The sequence below is a fragment of the Salvia hispanica genome, chromosome 3 (assembly GCF_029641045.1).
Source record: "Salvia hispanica isolate PSC_SH4W2 chromosome 3, Shi_PSC_v1, whole genome shotgun sequence".
In the NCBI taxonomy this organism is placed as follows: Eukaryota; Viridiplantae; Streptophyta; class Magnoliopsida; order Lamiales; family Lamiaceae; genus Salvia; species Salvia hispanica.
Genome location: NC_142694.1, coordinates 24588863 through 24605099, shown reverse-complemented (window position 1 = coordinate 24605099; position 16237 = coordinate 24588863). Strand labels below are relative to the sequence as shown.

Below are 16237 nucleotides of genomic sequence, written 5' to 3'. Positions count from 1 at the left end.
TATGGCCTTGCTGTGATGCTTATCAAATTTATAGTATTTAAATTGAATTAATATGTAGGCTCTATATAAGTACAGTATGTACACAAAAATGTGTATACTTTTGTAAATGTATATCATTCACACTGCCCCACATTTGATTACATCATAAATCATAAGATCCAAATTCAAAATATACTAAATCAGTACCTTAATTTCACTTAATATCAACAAAACAGGGCAGAGCGACTATATATAGTATGGCCCTCAAAGTTAGTAAAATCCACATTTTCCTGAGCAAAATATGGATCTCAATTTATCCTTTACATTTCAAACAAACATTACCATCATTTTTGCCTACAAATTTTACTCAGTCATTCACCAAAACCCCAACACTCACACAAACACTTTACATCACTCTGCCATTGCTCCATCTTCTTCTCACTTCCTCTCCTCTTTCTCTCTCAGAGAAAAGGATGCCTTCGCCATTCTCGAATCACGCTTCCATCCTGAGGATGGCCTGAGAAGTGGCAGCGGACAGGCTTCGCAGCGTGCAAGTATCTATACTATAGCCATCGAGTCCACCAGTTTCCACACTGCAATGTGTGAGAGGTATCCCGTCTTTGGAGGAACTCCACTCAGTCTAGCTACTTCACAAATGCCAACTGCAACATCATCAACAACGACAAGACGCGTCGCCTAGAGATGATTACCTCTTGCAGTTGCAGTGCCCCCAGGGAACACGGCCATGGCCGCACCTATCCAACAAGACGACCAGCTCCTCTCCTTGTCCCAAAAATGTCAATATGATCGCAACAAAGACTGCAACAATGTCAATAACAACGACTACAACGACAATGCCAATTCAGTGGTGATGCAATCACAATATTGATGACAGACAGTCTAACATTTGCCCTAAGGAAGTATACGAATCCAGGTACCTCATTCCCTTGACACAAATAACATTGCTGTTCAAATATGTCATTACATCCAACAGTAAATTCTCCAAAGCATGATACATTAATGTGTTTTCTTCGTACAATTATATCGTAAGATGTACATATCAAACTATTTGACATAGCCAAGAGTCTCACAGAAATATACGCCGGAAAAGTAAAAACATCAACACATAATGTCCTTGGCTCATGATAAAAAATCAGAAAATGCATCTGGAATTCATCATTTATTCACTGATTGAGCTTAAGTACAGACACCGGCAATAGGTTATTTTACCCACATCTCTCTACTAGAGGGACAATGGCGATAGAGTAGCTTGAAAAAGTTCACCTACTGAAAACTGTTTCTTACCAGTTGCATAAATGGTAAATGGGACATATCTACATCTAGTCAGGTGTACATACAAACTTTTTGGAGTTCATATCAGAGAACCCTCGTGTTGTACGAACCACAATATGAGCATTTGTGGTAAAGCCAATGAAATGAGACAGTTCCTCGTTGTTCACAGTCATTGCATAGTATAAGCTGCACATCCATCAGGCAGACATTTCTTAATCATTTCATCTTACAGTTCCTTTTTTGGCAAACGCAAGAATCACAAATTAACACACCTGAGTCCGGCCAGAATACTCTTCCGGGATCTTCTCTTCTGCTAACAGAATGTCTAACATCCCGAAGTACACCTGTATAGGAGATTCATAAAGATTATTCAAACACCACTAAATTTTTTCAGAGGTTCAAGAACAGTGTAACAAGAGATCACATGTGCCTATTTGATTAGTTTGATGAAAGGTTTTTGTATGCGGATCGAAGGAGCAACGTTAGTATTTATAGAGTGAAGATGGCATTTGCACCGTCACATAAAAATGGAAGCCTTTTGAAGGGATCATGAACTCAAGAAACTCTATTGACAGAGCATACAATAATATGCACTTTCACAAAGTCACACGAACGACTGGCACAATAAAACCAAAGGAATATGAACTAACCTGCATATCACCGAGCGACTTGCTACATATCGGGCAAATATAGTGAGAGCAAGTGTAGTCCTGACAGTCGGATAAAAAGGGATAAGATGTTGATTTTTGCGAAAAAACAAATCATGAATTCATCATACAAGATAAGTTCTAGAGGTTTGGGATACCTGAAAACAAGATGAATGCATCAAATGGCCACATGGAAGTGCCTTGACTGGGGAGTTGGACGTAAATATGTACTCATGGCAGATAGGACAATTGTCCTCGAGACACTTCTCTCTGCATATGTGTACATATAGAGCCTTCCCCATACAAGCATTGCACTTCATACAGTGGAAGTAATCAACGCCCAGCCCCTTCCCAACTCGGCACAAGTTGCAGTAAGGGCAATGATATATTTGCCTGTCCAAAATATCTGTTAGGACTATGTAACTTTATTCTCGAGTTACAGAAACATCTTCGATAACTTGTAACTTAAAGGCCAATGATCTCGGATGATCATGGGCTGTAGAACTTTATTAAGACAAGAAAGAAGACTATGAATTCAACTAACCGTTCGTCATCAAACAATTTGCAAATTTTGCAATAGTATTTTCCCATGGAGAAGCCATTGCAAGATTGGCTCATACAGTTCTCCCCAATCGGCTGAATTACCATACATTTCATGCACATCATTTTCGTTATAGCTTTTCTGCAGCAAGAAATAGTGAAAATGAGTTTACACATCCAAGAAATAAATGATTTTAGAAGCAACCTGATTTATGCTAGTCTAACCTGTCCACCGAATGGTCTGTTTCGTCGTCATGGCAACGTATGCATGTGAAGAGCTTATTGCAACATGGAGCCAAAAGCTTACAATTTCTCTTATAGTGATTGCAACCAAAAGTTGCTCCAAGAGGATCTCGATAAGAAGGACTTTGACCGGGGATATCTCCCTTGTGAGTCCCTTCAGAAGCCTCATGGTGCATCTTTTGCATTATAGTCCAACGGCTGTAAATAGAAAAAAAGTCAATCCAGTTCATAACAGCAAAGTCAATAATCTGAGAGACTATAAAAAGCTGATTTGTTTTTCGACATTACCTCATTAGCAAATTCTGGATTAGATAGGTTTTCTGTCGAGAATCCAGATTACTGTCTCGAGACACCCTTCTTATTGCAGCTTCCAGCTCCTCCTGATTCATACTTAGAGGGTGCTCTTGGTGGCTCAATTCCCGACGTTCTGTACTAGTTATCTCCGCTGCATCATGGCATATCTTATCCACTTCATCGAGTTTCCTTTTGTCAGTCTCATTCCAATATAGGCTTAAATCTTGAGTCTGAAACGTATCCCTCCCTCTGCCAATAGAAGTTGATTTTTTAGCATCAGAAGATCCAGAATGCTTAGAATCCTCGGTTGAGGATTCCTTTTGCGTCTCTCTGTTATGGCCAACTTTTTTCATTTGTGCACCATCTTTCAGCAGATACGTCGAAACAACTTCCAGTGGGTCAGCAGGAGGTCTGGATCCCACCTGCTTTGTGTATACGTTATGTTCCGCCATACCTTCCCACCATTCTCGTAGCCATTCATCGAACTTAGTGTTTCTAGCAACCTTGAGCCATATAGACATCATTGACTGCTGCTCATCACAATTCAGATGTGACATTAGCCATGTTATCACTGTCTTCAGCATCTCCGCTCTCGTCCTCCCAAGCATACGGCCTATGATCTTTTCTTCCTCATCAACCGAGAAGCTCTCTCTAAACAACGGAAGAATCTCAACTTCTTCACGATACATGTGATCCGTTAGTACCTTAGACATAGACACGCAAGTATGATGGATTTTCGAAAGCAACTTCTCCACCCGCGCCCTAGTCTCGTTGCTTCCCTGCTGATCACACAATTCAGTTATCTCTTCCAGGATTTTCGATGTTTTTGTGAAGTATTTGAATTCCAACTTATGGTCCATGCTGTAGGAGTGGCTTATGTTTCGAAGTGCTCCCTTCGATTCCAGAACCGGAAAAGCTATCTCATCCTCTGAGTCGCTATGAATTTGAAAGATGGTACGCAAAAGGTCAAAGCGCTTCTTAAACTCAGCGATGAATCCGACATCTGCAGCCAGCTTAGCTGATAAGCTGACAAGATACTCAAGATCTTTTATCAGACCTCTATGGAAATACAAAATAGCATCCATGGGCCTAGATTCAAGAGTCGTTGAAGTACCATGGTCAGCTTCCACGAGACCTCTTTGAAGCGATGGCCTTCTTTTGAACTTCTGAGAGAAGAATATGCGGATATTCATCTCACTCGGATAAGAGGCAGCAGAAGAAGATGGAAAGTCTGCACTCATCTTTACCATTGTTGTAGCATTTCGGTTGAACATCCAATCGGTGAATCTAATTTTCTGCCTGTTTTGCTCAGCCAAGTAAAAGCTTCTCCCGTTGAATGTTTCTTCCAAATTTGATCTAAACCTTTCAGCCGAGATTTTCCCTGAAGAGCCAATGCGAATCCATTCGCATAGTAGAGATGTAAAAGGCTTACTTATCGCAGGACATCCGAGCTCTACTTTCTTTATGATAGATTTTGACTGGTGCTCAGTTAAATGAGACGAGAACCAAGTAACCGTGCACCTCAGCAGCCCGAGTGGCATCATATAAAGGCATGCCTGGAGCAACCACATCTGCATTTCAACGGTGCAAGTCGTTGTAATGGATGGGAAAACCTGGAATACACTGAAAAATAAAGTTACTGAAGCAACAAAACTCACTTCCAAACACGAAGAAACGTAAAAGAAAATCACTGAACCAAACTATTGAAACCTCGATAAAAGCAAACTATTGTTGTACCTCAGTTTCAAGAAGAATCAAGTTTTTTTCCAGACCTCTAACAAGGGATTCCAGTTCCTGATAAAGCATCTCCACAAAGTTTTCTTGCTGTGTTGAATCTCGAGATTCATAGAGCAGCAGCCGTTGGAGAACCTTAATCTGGCATTCGTCTACAAGTGGACTGCATCGAGACTTGCTATCCTCAGCCACAAGATTCGACAAATTACAGAATATTTTGTCCAAAGAATTGCTGCATTCAATGAGACAGGAAAAGTGTCAACAAACATAAAAAATCGTGAGGCGAAAAGTTGAAATCAGCCATCATGGCTACCTATAGAAGATCAAGACATCTGCAATGAATTTGAGCTGAACAATGACTGAAGACAAACTCGAGGAACAGTTTGAGCTTCTTATATGAAGCAATTCCTCGATAATTTGACTGAGATCTCTTTGCAGAGCAGCGTGCCAAATATGGATACCCTTGACAGGTTCCTCCACAGAGTTCTCTTGGATCGAACACGCTTTCTTGAATTGTTGTTCTCGGTCAGACGAAATCTGAAGTGGATATAGCTTATGTATGTCCCTATTGGATAGTCCACTTAGCAGTTGATGCCTCTTTCCGTATATGCTGTTGGCACATGAAGAAGGGCTCCCGTGCTGAATCCAGGAAACGACTACCTGTGGAGTTCACTATCAGTTTCAGTTACTTAACGACATAAAACTTGATGATTATAGCTTGGGCTCTACCTCTTGAAGTAGTCTTTCTTTAGGAACGATAACCTTTACGCAGTTCAGGACATCTAGTTTTTGATCCGAACTAAGATAAAGTGTCGTCCATGGTAAAAATTCCTCCAGTAGGATGGTGGGAACACTGCACATATACTGCCAGATCAGCTGAGACTGCTCTCCGGGAGAGCATTTCTCCATCAGCAAAGGAAACACCTGCATCGACATGAGTTAAAACGCATCTAAACAATAAGCTACTAGAAGACTAAATATGTCTTGATCGATGTCGAAAAATACCTGCTCCTCTTCTTTATGCATGTGATGGCAAATCATGGTCTGAACAGTACCAATCGAAGAAATAAGATCTTGAAACGTCTGAGATGCATCTTCGTCTTTGTTCATCAAGACATCCAGGTGGTGGAAGATGCAGTTGAAGCTATCATCGATAGCCCTATGTTCAAGGGCATACGTCTGTACTACGTTCTTTACTTGAGCATCTAACGCGAGAAAGATAACCTGTTATTTAAGAATGAGATTCGCTATTTGAGTCATTGACACACTTTGAATCTGCAAAAATCAGCAGAATAAGCTCAAAACTAAAGTCTTTCAAGGCATGTAACCAAAAAACAGAGAATTAGACCATATTTCGTCTTACTATCCGTCCCTAAGTGATCCTAATAGTTCCAGTTTCCTACAAAATCTTCTCAAATATTCTAGTTTTGGTAGTTAAACCGTTATCATATGTTCATCTATTCCGTCCAGTACAACTACAGAACATGCATAATCAGCTATGTATACATTGGAAACTCAGGCTATCTTTTACATCAATGAGCAGACATTATAAATTCGAGGGCAATTTGTCAAAAAAACATAAAGTTTGGTCAAATTCTGTTCCGTCCTGCAACTTTGAAAATCAGACAGGAAACCATGATGTTTGGATGTGGTCTCAATTATCCTATGGTGAGAATTTTCGATTAAATTGTAGTTACTGATATAGTAGCCGAAAATAAGCGAAGGTGACCGCAAATGAATTAAATACGTAGACGACTAGAAATTTTCACCATGGATAACTGAGAACAAATGCAAATTTCAAAGTATCGGTACCGACCAGAATTTGACCAAATTTCATGGGTTTTCCCAAAGTGGCAGGATCAAAAAATGTAAATGTATAAGTAGGTAAAGCACAAATTAATCCAACATTTTAACATATAGTGTAGATGTGAATTCCTCAAGTCAACTCACTCCATTCTCCTTTTTTTCAAGTCAAGTAAAAAGAAAACAGTAAAAACACCCATAAATTCTTCAATCTCTTCACAATTTAGTCAGATTACAAAAATGTAGTACTCCTACTAAAATGGAGCTCTAACCTCGTCTTCTGCAACACTGTGGTAGTCATACACAAGCTTCAAAAACTCGAGCCTCCGGCAAAGGTCAACGACGACTTCTCCGCTGACCGCGCCGCCCTCGGCCGCCGCCGCCGCCACGCGCCGCACCGAATCGAGCTCCGCGCGGAAAGCCTTGTGCGTGACTACAAAGAAAAGAATTGGCGCTTCAACGACCCCGGCAACCGAAGGCTCCGGCCACTCGTCGTCCCTGTGCGATTCCGATTCCCCGCCGCCGCCGCCCATTTTCCGACAAAACTCCGCCGCCGAGACCACCGCCTTTCATCAACGGGGACCAAAAAAAGGGGAGTTCTCCGCGGCTTCAATTTAATGGGGGATCGCTTCATCACCAGATTCAAACTCGACAACATTTCAATTTTTTAAATCGAATTTGTTTCTAAACAATTCGAATGACAGTTGACAGCGACGTTTTAACTAACGCCTGCTTATGAAATTTGGCGCGTCGTCTGACCAATCTGCCCCTGCCACGTGTCCGTGTCTTTTTCTACACGTGTCATCATTCCCCAATTAAAGTAAAAAGCTGCTGTTTTTTAGATTTGTCCAAGTACGGATTTGTATTTTTCGTCTTTCCACTTTAATTCTAGTTTAACAGAACAACATCAAAATTGGGAAATTTGTAATTTATGATTATGATATGGGCACGTGCGTATCACGATTGGCACGTGCCCTCCTCATGCTTACACGCTTCGCTTCGATATTTGACCTTGGCCGGCTTTGGGCTTTGCTATGGGCCCCATATGCGAATTAAGTAATTTGCGTTATTAATTAATTTAATTGATTTGATTAAATTACTAATGATGTGTACATGTGCCCAATATTAATTTAAAATATTTTATTAAATGATTTTGACGTTTTCTCCCAACTCTTGTATTTTCTATTTCCTTGTGGTATTAACAAATAAGCTGGGCTGCATAGTTGACGATTATGTACTCCTAATGCTCAATTACATGGAATTTTAAAAGGAGTTAACTATAAGACATTTTTCTATTTTTATTTTATTCGGAATGAGACATCTAATTTCACAAATGTTGTCATACTGCCGTGCTTCATGTTCCACCGGCCCACCACAATAAATCATTAACTAATAAATAGAATTAAAATTTATCATTAGAGCCAAAATTAGACTAACCACTTTAATATTACAGAAAAACAAGTTTAGAGGATCTAATAATCATAATCACTCATACCCAAATAAGTGTGAAACATTTTTATTTGTTGTATTCGCACCTATGAATTTTTTTTTTTTTTTTTTTTTTGTGCAATTTGGAATTACTCATTATATAAATTAAAACATTTGTGGAGTTTAGATCGATAGGCAGAATTCTAGAAAACATCAAAATTTTATACTATAAAGTCTATTTCTTGGATCTCTACAAAGACTTACTTTGAATCCCAAAATAAAATCACATCTCACCAAAAAACAATTAGTTAAGTGAGGAAAATGTTTTTTTTTTCCTTTTCAATTATCTTTTATAGGTATAAATATAAAATCCGAAAATTAATTGATATAAAAAGTAGAGTCACAATTTAAAAAAAAAAAAATTACTAGATGCGAACATGCTTGTGAAATTTTTTTAAAAAAATTCCTACTAATTTTAAATACTACCGGTACCGTACAAAGTAGACAGATTTAAGAATAGCTAGATATAAAAAATTGCCAAGAGCGGCATGGTTTTGGAGGTTTGAATGGTGAATAATTGTTATGAGATGCATAGAATGGGGATTGTGACGACAAATGAGCACATTCTAGTTATTTAATTAAGAAAAGGCTGTGGCAATTTAATTATTCTGACTATTACAAACTCTATATCATGGAGTATATCATATCTGTATTTTGAATTTTTGCTAGATATACTAAATTTTACTCAATGATTCAATACAATGACGACGAAGCACTAACTCAATTAACAAGATAAGTATTTCTCATCTAACCTATAAATCAGAATTTTGAGTTGCAATAGTTTATAGTGTGTGTGATTGCAAATGCATGTGAATTGTGTAATTAAAAAAAATATTTAACACAAAAACGTAAAAAAGGGAAAGGGAAAGGGAATTTAATTCACTAGAGCGTACTCACATAATTTAAAATACCAAGAGATTGAGAATAAAACTTAACAAAATAAAAGAGATCCATGAACTAGAAAATTAATTATTTGCTGTAGAGCAAGTGGGTGTGACTTAAACCACGTTTCTCATTTTTTGCATTTCAAGTAGAAGAATCTTTTTATTCTCATTTAACATATAGTATAATTGATTTTCTCAAACAATATGCTTAAAAAGTAGTAGTAATAAAATATGTAAAGAAAGTGTGTGGTGTGTAAGAGATGGTTTCACAACTACACTTAGGATCGAGAAATTAGAGAGAATTTAGTCAATTTAAACATAAAGTATTTGTAATTATTAAAAAGTGAACATATTAGACCTTGAATGAAAAATAAGACAGCTTCAAAAATTACTAATACCCATCACCAATAGGATGAAGGAGCAAAAACACACATTGAATGATTGAATTGAATTTACATAAAGACAAAGACTTGTATATGCGCACACCCATTACCCATTGAAACGCGCATTCCCTTGCTCTTCCTGCCATGTTCCTCTCCCACTCAATCCCCATACCATACTTCCCCCTCCTCATTGCCGCCTCTTCATTCATCACCACGTCTCCTCCACTACTGTTGTGTCCTCTCCATCATGCACGCACAAGAGCGTCGCTCTTATACTAAACATTATGTTAAGGATCTATTTGCTTTTCAGTTTTCACTGTAAATACTACTCCACAATTGTTTGATGTTTAACCTAAAATAATCCTTATAGACTAAAAGATGATAGTATTTTGATAACAAAAAATAGCCAGATCAAAGTATAAGTAATAATTTCTACTGCAGAACGAAAACACAAAGGTTCATTGTTTAGATCAGTTTACTTCATTTAGAATATTCGAATTAGAAAAATGTGTAGATCACCATATCAAAGTATAAATTATAAAATGAACCAAAAACGATAGAAAAAAATGGCTTCCATGTTATCTAAAAATAACCTGTGTGATATTCGTGTTTTAAAAATCTAAACCTTTTAAAGTGAACTAAAAATGATTTTTGTTATCTAATAATGAACTTCATGTTGGTTATGTACTTTGTCATTAACATTGTGATATATCACAAACTTTGCATAAAGTTATTAATTGTATAAAATGTTATGGGTTTGACCCTCGTCGTGTGCGCACACAGGTGTGTCGCTCGTACACTTTACTTAATGCTAGATTTATTTGCTTTTCGCAGTAAATATTGGTCCACAATTGTTTGTAGTTTAATCTTGACACAAATTTTTTTTTTATTTGATCAGAAGTGTACCGAACTCGCATTTGTCGGAATCTGACTTATCCTGCTCGTCCAGGTTTACGGAATAAGGCCTCAAGTCTCCAAGCGGGTGGCGTGGGTTCAACCCGTGACCTTAAGGTCACCACAGCTCCACGCTGCCAACTGTGCAACCCGTTGGTTTTGGATAGAGCTATTTATTATATAGAATGTTCAATATCCAAAACATCACATACACACACATGAGGGAGTGTTATATTGCTAACGCACAACTTAATTGCTAACTACAACTAAATAATAGTCATTAGATATTCAAATTAAGGGCTTAGATCATTAATCCCTAAATGTCAATACGATCAACGAAAAACGTCAATAAGGCCATATGATTAATTCCAAAAAATATCAATAGGGGTATTAATGTCAATTAACTACATGTTTAATTATAACTAACTTTTAAAAGAAATCTCAAAACTTTAAATTCATATAACATATATCAAATTAAAGATAATTTCATAAGGATTTCAATGATATCATACATCCATATGTTCCGACGTCAAAATTTGAAAAAAAAAAATTGAAAATTTTTAGTTTTTTCGTACAAGCAGAAATGTCAACATACTATATAAAATATGTCAACATAATACATGTAGAATGTCAATATAAGCAATGGGTTAACATTCTTAAAACATTGTGTTGACATTCTCAAAGCACTGTGTTAATATTTTCGGTATATTGACATTTTCATCCAAAATCCTAATTCGTAGTTTTTTTTTATCTTTTTCGATTTAATTAATAAAAACGAAAATTACACCTGGCAAATTGTAGACCACATGTTTTCTAAAATCCTATGGACTTAAATTAGTTGTAGTTAGCAATTAAATGATGAGTTAGCAATTGATCACTCCCCACACACATATTTATAGTTTTCGTTTACATGATACCCAAATCACTAGCCTGGGGTAGACGTCACCACGGTTCGTGAACCGCCGGTTTTCCCGGTTCGGAACCGCCGGTTCCGGTTCCCAAAAATATGGAACCTGAACCGGCCCGCCTAGGGTCAGGCGGTTCCGGTTCACGCACGGTTCCAAGCCGGTTCAAAACCGGCGGTTTCCAAACGGTTCCGGGCCGGTTCCGGTTCGGACCGCCGGTTCAATGCCGATTTTTTTTTTTTTAATTTTTTATTCCGGTATAGTACTAATTGTAGAGTTGTAGTTGTAGTCTTGTACTATCGAATAAATAAATAAAATGAGAATGACAATTGACAAATGGAGTAGAACTGTAGAAGTCGATATTGGAGTTGGAAGTTGGAACAATTGGAATTTTATTGAAACAATCATACATAACAATCATACAAATTTGAACGATATGTGAATGTCGATATTACAAATACAAATGTTGAAATTTGAAAATTGAAATTACAAAAGAATCAAAAGACTTAAATAAAAAAAAGTTGAAGTAAAAAACAATAAATTATAAATGTAAATAGATAGTATATGTATATACTCTTAGTCGGTGAAGGAGATGTTTCTAGATAACTAAATTGAGGATACCTTTAGCAATTCAACCTTAATTGTTGAGTTTAATTTTAACCATCAACAATCATGGTAGAATTGTCAAAAGTCTCCCGGATTTAGTTTTATAGAGAAGTCTTCTTCACCGATTAGAGTATATACAAATACAATTATGTAATTGTATTTGTATATTTTAAAATTGAAACAAATTGAAAAAAAATAAAATAAAGGAAAAGGACTTGAGCCCAACTTAAATTTAAAATTTAAGTTGGGTTGCCTACGTATCCTTAATGCCCGATTACATTAAGGAATCAAAGTCCACGTAGTTCTCTTACCTTACTTACCTATCCGGCTATCGGCGGACGGCGGTAGACCTCCAACTCATTCTTCTTCTTGTTGTTCATCTTCGTCGGGGTAGTAGTCTTGGTCATTTTGTACTTGGGTGTTCCAATCTGGCTCTTGGTCTCTAATGTCAGCCGAACACCAATCATCAAGTAACATGGTGGCTTCCATATTTTGGCCGGTTAGTCTACTTCTTCTATCGTCCAAGACGTTGCCTCCAACACTAAAAGCGGACTCGACGGCGACAGTGGAAGCCGGAATTGAAAAAATCTCCTTGGCCATTGATGCAAGTATGGGAAAATCTTTCTCATGTGTTCCCCACCAATCGAGGACGTCGATTTGGTTGGGAACGGGACCTTCATCTTCATTCAAAGAAAAACGTGAGTCAAAATATAAATCTAACTCACTTACCGTCCTCGCCGACGAACTGCCGCCGGTGGTGTAACCGTATAGGTCGGCCAATTGGGATTGTGCGTCGGGGTCATCATCTTGAAAGAACCCAAAATTGTGTTGTTGTTGAGGGGTGGGCCGTTGTCTCACTTGGTGGGTACTGTTGTACTTGGCTTCGTATTCGGCAAAGAGAGCTCGTAACTCAAACTCAAATGCATGTTTGATGACGGGGAGATTGGGGAGGTTTATTTGGAATACTTCGGACAAACGTACATTGTAGCTCTCATTGGTGCCCTTTTGCAAATCTCGAAGTGGTTGAAGATCAATAGAACCAAAATTCGTGTAATAAAATTCTAAAATCTTCAACGTACCGGCTAATTTCCATTTCGGATCCAAAACCTTTGCAATCAAAAACACTGATGGAATCTCACGGAAATACTTAAGCCATTTGTCAATCATATAATATAAAACACACATCAACTCAGGATTTGAGACAGAATTTTTCATAGACGTCTTAAAACCAAGTGATATGTAGATGCAATGCTCTAAAACACGAACAGATGTGCAATAATAAACACCGGATAACTCAACAGTTGCATTTTTGAAACCTTTGAACAATTTAAACAAACTCATGCTTTGCTCCCAACATGCATGCGTTAGATATAAATCATCAACGGGATTAGTCCTAAAAAAATCAATCAAATAATCTATATGCTCCAAAGTAGAGTTCAAACAATCATATGTGGAGTTCCATCTAGTAGACACATCAAGAGAAAAATTTGTGTACCTTATTTTCTTTTGACGACAATACTTTTTCCAAGCCTTACCAATAGGAATCTTCCAATGGATCAAGCTTACGGCAGTTCTAATAGGATCAACATGTTTTTGCCACAAAGATAGAGCATCTTGTACACATAAATTTAAAATATGACAAATGCATCTTTGATGAAAATACTTACCATTTATAACCGGGGCACAAGCCGCAATTAAGTCGGCAATACTTGCAGTGTTAGCGGTTGCATTATCAAAACCAACAGAAAAAACCTTATTGCACAATCTATATTCATTCAAAACTTGAATAATTAAAGCAGCAATTGCGGGTGCGGTATGTGGTGTAGGAAATTGTCTAAAACCAATCAAACGCTTGTGCAGCGTCCAACTATTGTCCAAAAAATGACATGTATGTTAGGTTTGGTATACTGAAAAGCATGTTTCGAGCAAGTTTCGCTCGAATAGAATCTTGCTTGTATACGTAAAACTCTATAATCCACTTTTAACCTGATTCAGTATTATTCGAGCAGTTCCGCACGAATAGAATCACTATTATTATTACATTGTGTTTGCTTGTGCATTTATAAGATGTTTTATAAACATTTAAATGCATAAGAAGTAAACAAAGTCTAAGTCTTTTGCTTAGTAGACCGGTTGTGGGCGTCGTCCACTTTAAGGTAACACGGTCAGATCTATGCAATGCTTTGCAAAAGAAAAAGAAGAATTTCACAACCTAGATAGGCTTAGACTACCTATCGTGAAAGGTTGCAATGTCAGTCCGCATATTTCTAAGCCTTACTGAAATAAGATGACATTGGTGTGGTATAGCACTGAACGGATCTAACAGCAAGACGTATCTTTATGCTATCTACTGAAAGACTAGGTCTTGATAAAATGTTATTTCTTAATCTACATATGTTAGCATTGAGCATACGGTATTGATTATGCACTACTTTGACTTATCAAATGGTGCGGGTTTTTCGTAACCCAATAATCCTGATATATTGGGTAGTGGTGATTAATATCTAGCGGTGCTAGGATTGCTATTATGTTGAAACATGCACGAGGTGAGTCTCGTTTGATAATGTCCTCAAGAGGAGCTCGAACAAGGTTTTATTATTCGGAAAACTGGCCAGTTGGAGTTTTATTACTCTATGAATAATAAATAAATGTTTCTTGCTATGTCCACTCTTGGAATTAATAAGATATTAATTAATTAAGTCCATAGCAGACATTGATTAATTAATGGACATTTATATCTTAAGCGCGGGAAATAAATAATAAAAGTGGAAACCCGGATTACTTATAATTTCGGATTTGGATGGGGAGAGTTCAATATTACTTCTGTAGTGGCTGCTCGTAATATTCCAATATAAGCTTGTATTAAATTGTGGGTTCAATTTAATTAGTAAAAAGCTAATTGGGCGAGCCCATATCCAAAACCTTCCATAGATCCCTGTCTGGGCCTAAAAGGAACTTAATATAAATAGGAGAATAAAGGAGACAGAATTATCACAATTTCATTTTTTGTAATTTTCGAAAATTTCAGCTTCCCAGCTGTAGGAATTTTCGAATTCTACTCTTTTTCCCAAAAGGATTTCTTCTGTCTTCTTTATTCGAGTCCTAGTATTTTGATAAGATCAGCCCACCCTGATATCGAGATACAGTTCGGGAACCAGTCAGAAGATCCGTGGTCTAGTATTGAAGATCATCACGTGGAGAAGGCGCGAGCAATCGACGATTCTTTGGAGAATCAAATCGGTAACTCTAAACCGTAGAATTCATGTTTTAGGATTTACTTTCTATGAGCATGAATTATTTGCGTTCTAGCATGCAATTATCTGTTTAACATGTGAATTGATTAATCGCATAATCGGTCAAATAGATCCGTATCTGATTTATTTATTTGTACAAGTCTTCCGCTGTGCAAGGGGCACCAAACCCCATCAATTGGTATCAGAGCCAATTTTTGGCTCTGATCATGTGGATTAATTTCATGTTATGTGAATTGCTTGAATGCATGAGTTTCTTCGTTGGTTTGTGTGTTTGTTTTTCTTGTCACAATAATGAAGAATCGTGTACGATTGCGTTGCCAAATTGGCAAGCCACGCCGTCGAGAATAGCCGTGATGTGCTGGAAAGTTTTTCAAATTAGATGTAATCAAAAATTAATTATTATGTAATTGACCTGTTTTGAATTACTATGTAATGATTAATTGCCATGATTACATGACTCCCACCTCTAATTGTTTGCTGCTGCACGAGAATTGCTTAATTCTCAATTTGTAATTGCGGCTGCGGTGGTTGATCATTGTTGATCGGCGGACACCGAAATTGCTGAAATTTTGACGATCGCGGGCCAGCAGAATTTGGGTTTCGAATGGGAGCTCCTTGTGGGCAGTTTCCCGGGCTCGGAAAACCACCAAGACAGCAGCCGCAGCGCAGGCAGCGTCGCAGCAGCAGCCATGAAACGAAGCGGCGGCGCTGGCAGCTGGAGTGACAGCGATGTCCCAGCAGCAGCGAGCAGCGCCGGTGGTAAACGTCGGCGGTCTTCGCGCAGTGAGAGCTCTGGATTCACCGAGTAGCAGCTGCTGCGAAGGCGACGTCGCAGCAGCGACGTCGACGCAGCAGCAGCAGCGCCGGAGAGAATCGAGCAGCAGCAACAGCAGCTCCGGAGGAGCGACGTCGATGCAGCAGCGTCGGAGACGTCAGGCTCGGAGAGCTCGCGAGACGAGTGGGAGCCCAGCAGCGGCTGCGGTTCAGTGGGAGTACGACGACGCAAGATTAGAGTTTCCATATGCGTGATGTCGTTTTGTCTCGTCTCACGACTTCGCTTTCCAAATTTAGATTAGGATTTCCAAATCCTTGGATTCAAATTTGGAAATAATTCAAGAATAATTTAGAAATAAGATTTGGATATATCTTTTGTGGATTTTATATATTATATAAGATTTAATTTTGTATTAAATCATGGATTAATTATAGATTTTATCCTTATTTTATGGATTTGTAGGGATTTAATTCCTAGATGAATCCTAGTTAAATTTGGATAATGACAATCTAATT

The 16237-nt window shown here is 38.0% G+C and overlaps 1 protein-coding gene across 2 annotated transcripts; it reads right to left on the bottom strand.

The window, feature by feature from the left end:
• Positions 1-977: 977 nt before the first annotated feature.
• On the bottom strand, positions 978-7180 carry LOC125213703 (zinc finger protein BRUTUS-like At1g74770). 2 transcript variants are annotated; one of them, XM_048114387.2, is made up of 12 exons: positions 6806-7180; positions 5736-5954; positions 5460-5654; positions 5044-5390; positions 4734-4962; positions 2991-4609; positions 2685-2900; positions 2464-2601; positions 2078-2312; positions 1923-1982; positions 1545-1616; positions 978-1458 (listed from the first exon to the last, which is right to left on the bottom strand). In XM_048114387.2, the coding sequence occupies exons 1-12, from the start codon at positions 7064-7066 to the stop codon at positions 1357-1359; spliced, it is 3693 nt and encodes a 1230-aa protein (XP_047970344.1). In that variant the 5' UTR covers positions 7067-7180; the 3' UTR covers positions 978-1356. The 2 variants fall into 2 exon arrangements, with proteins under 2 accessions (XP_047970344.1, XP_047970345.1); XM_048114388.2 differs by having other exon boundaries at positions 5736-6005; positions 6806-6937.
• Positions 7181-16237: the final 9057 nt, after the last annotated feature.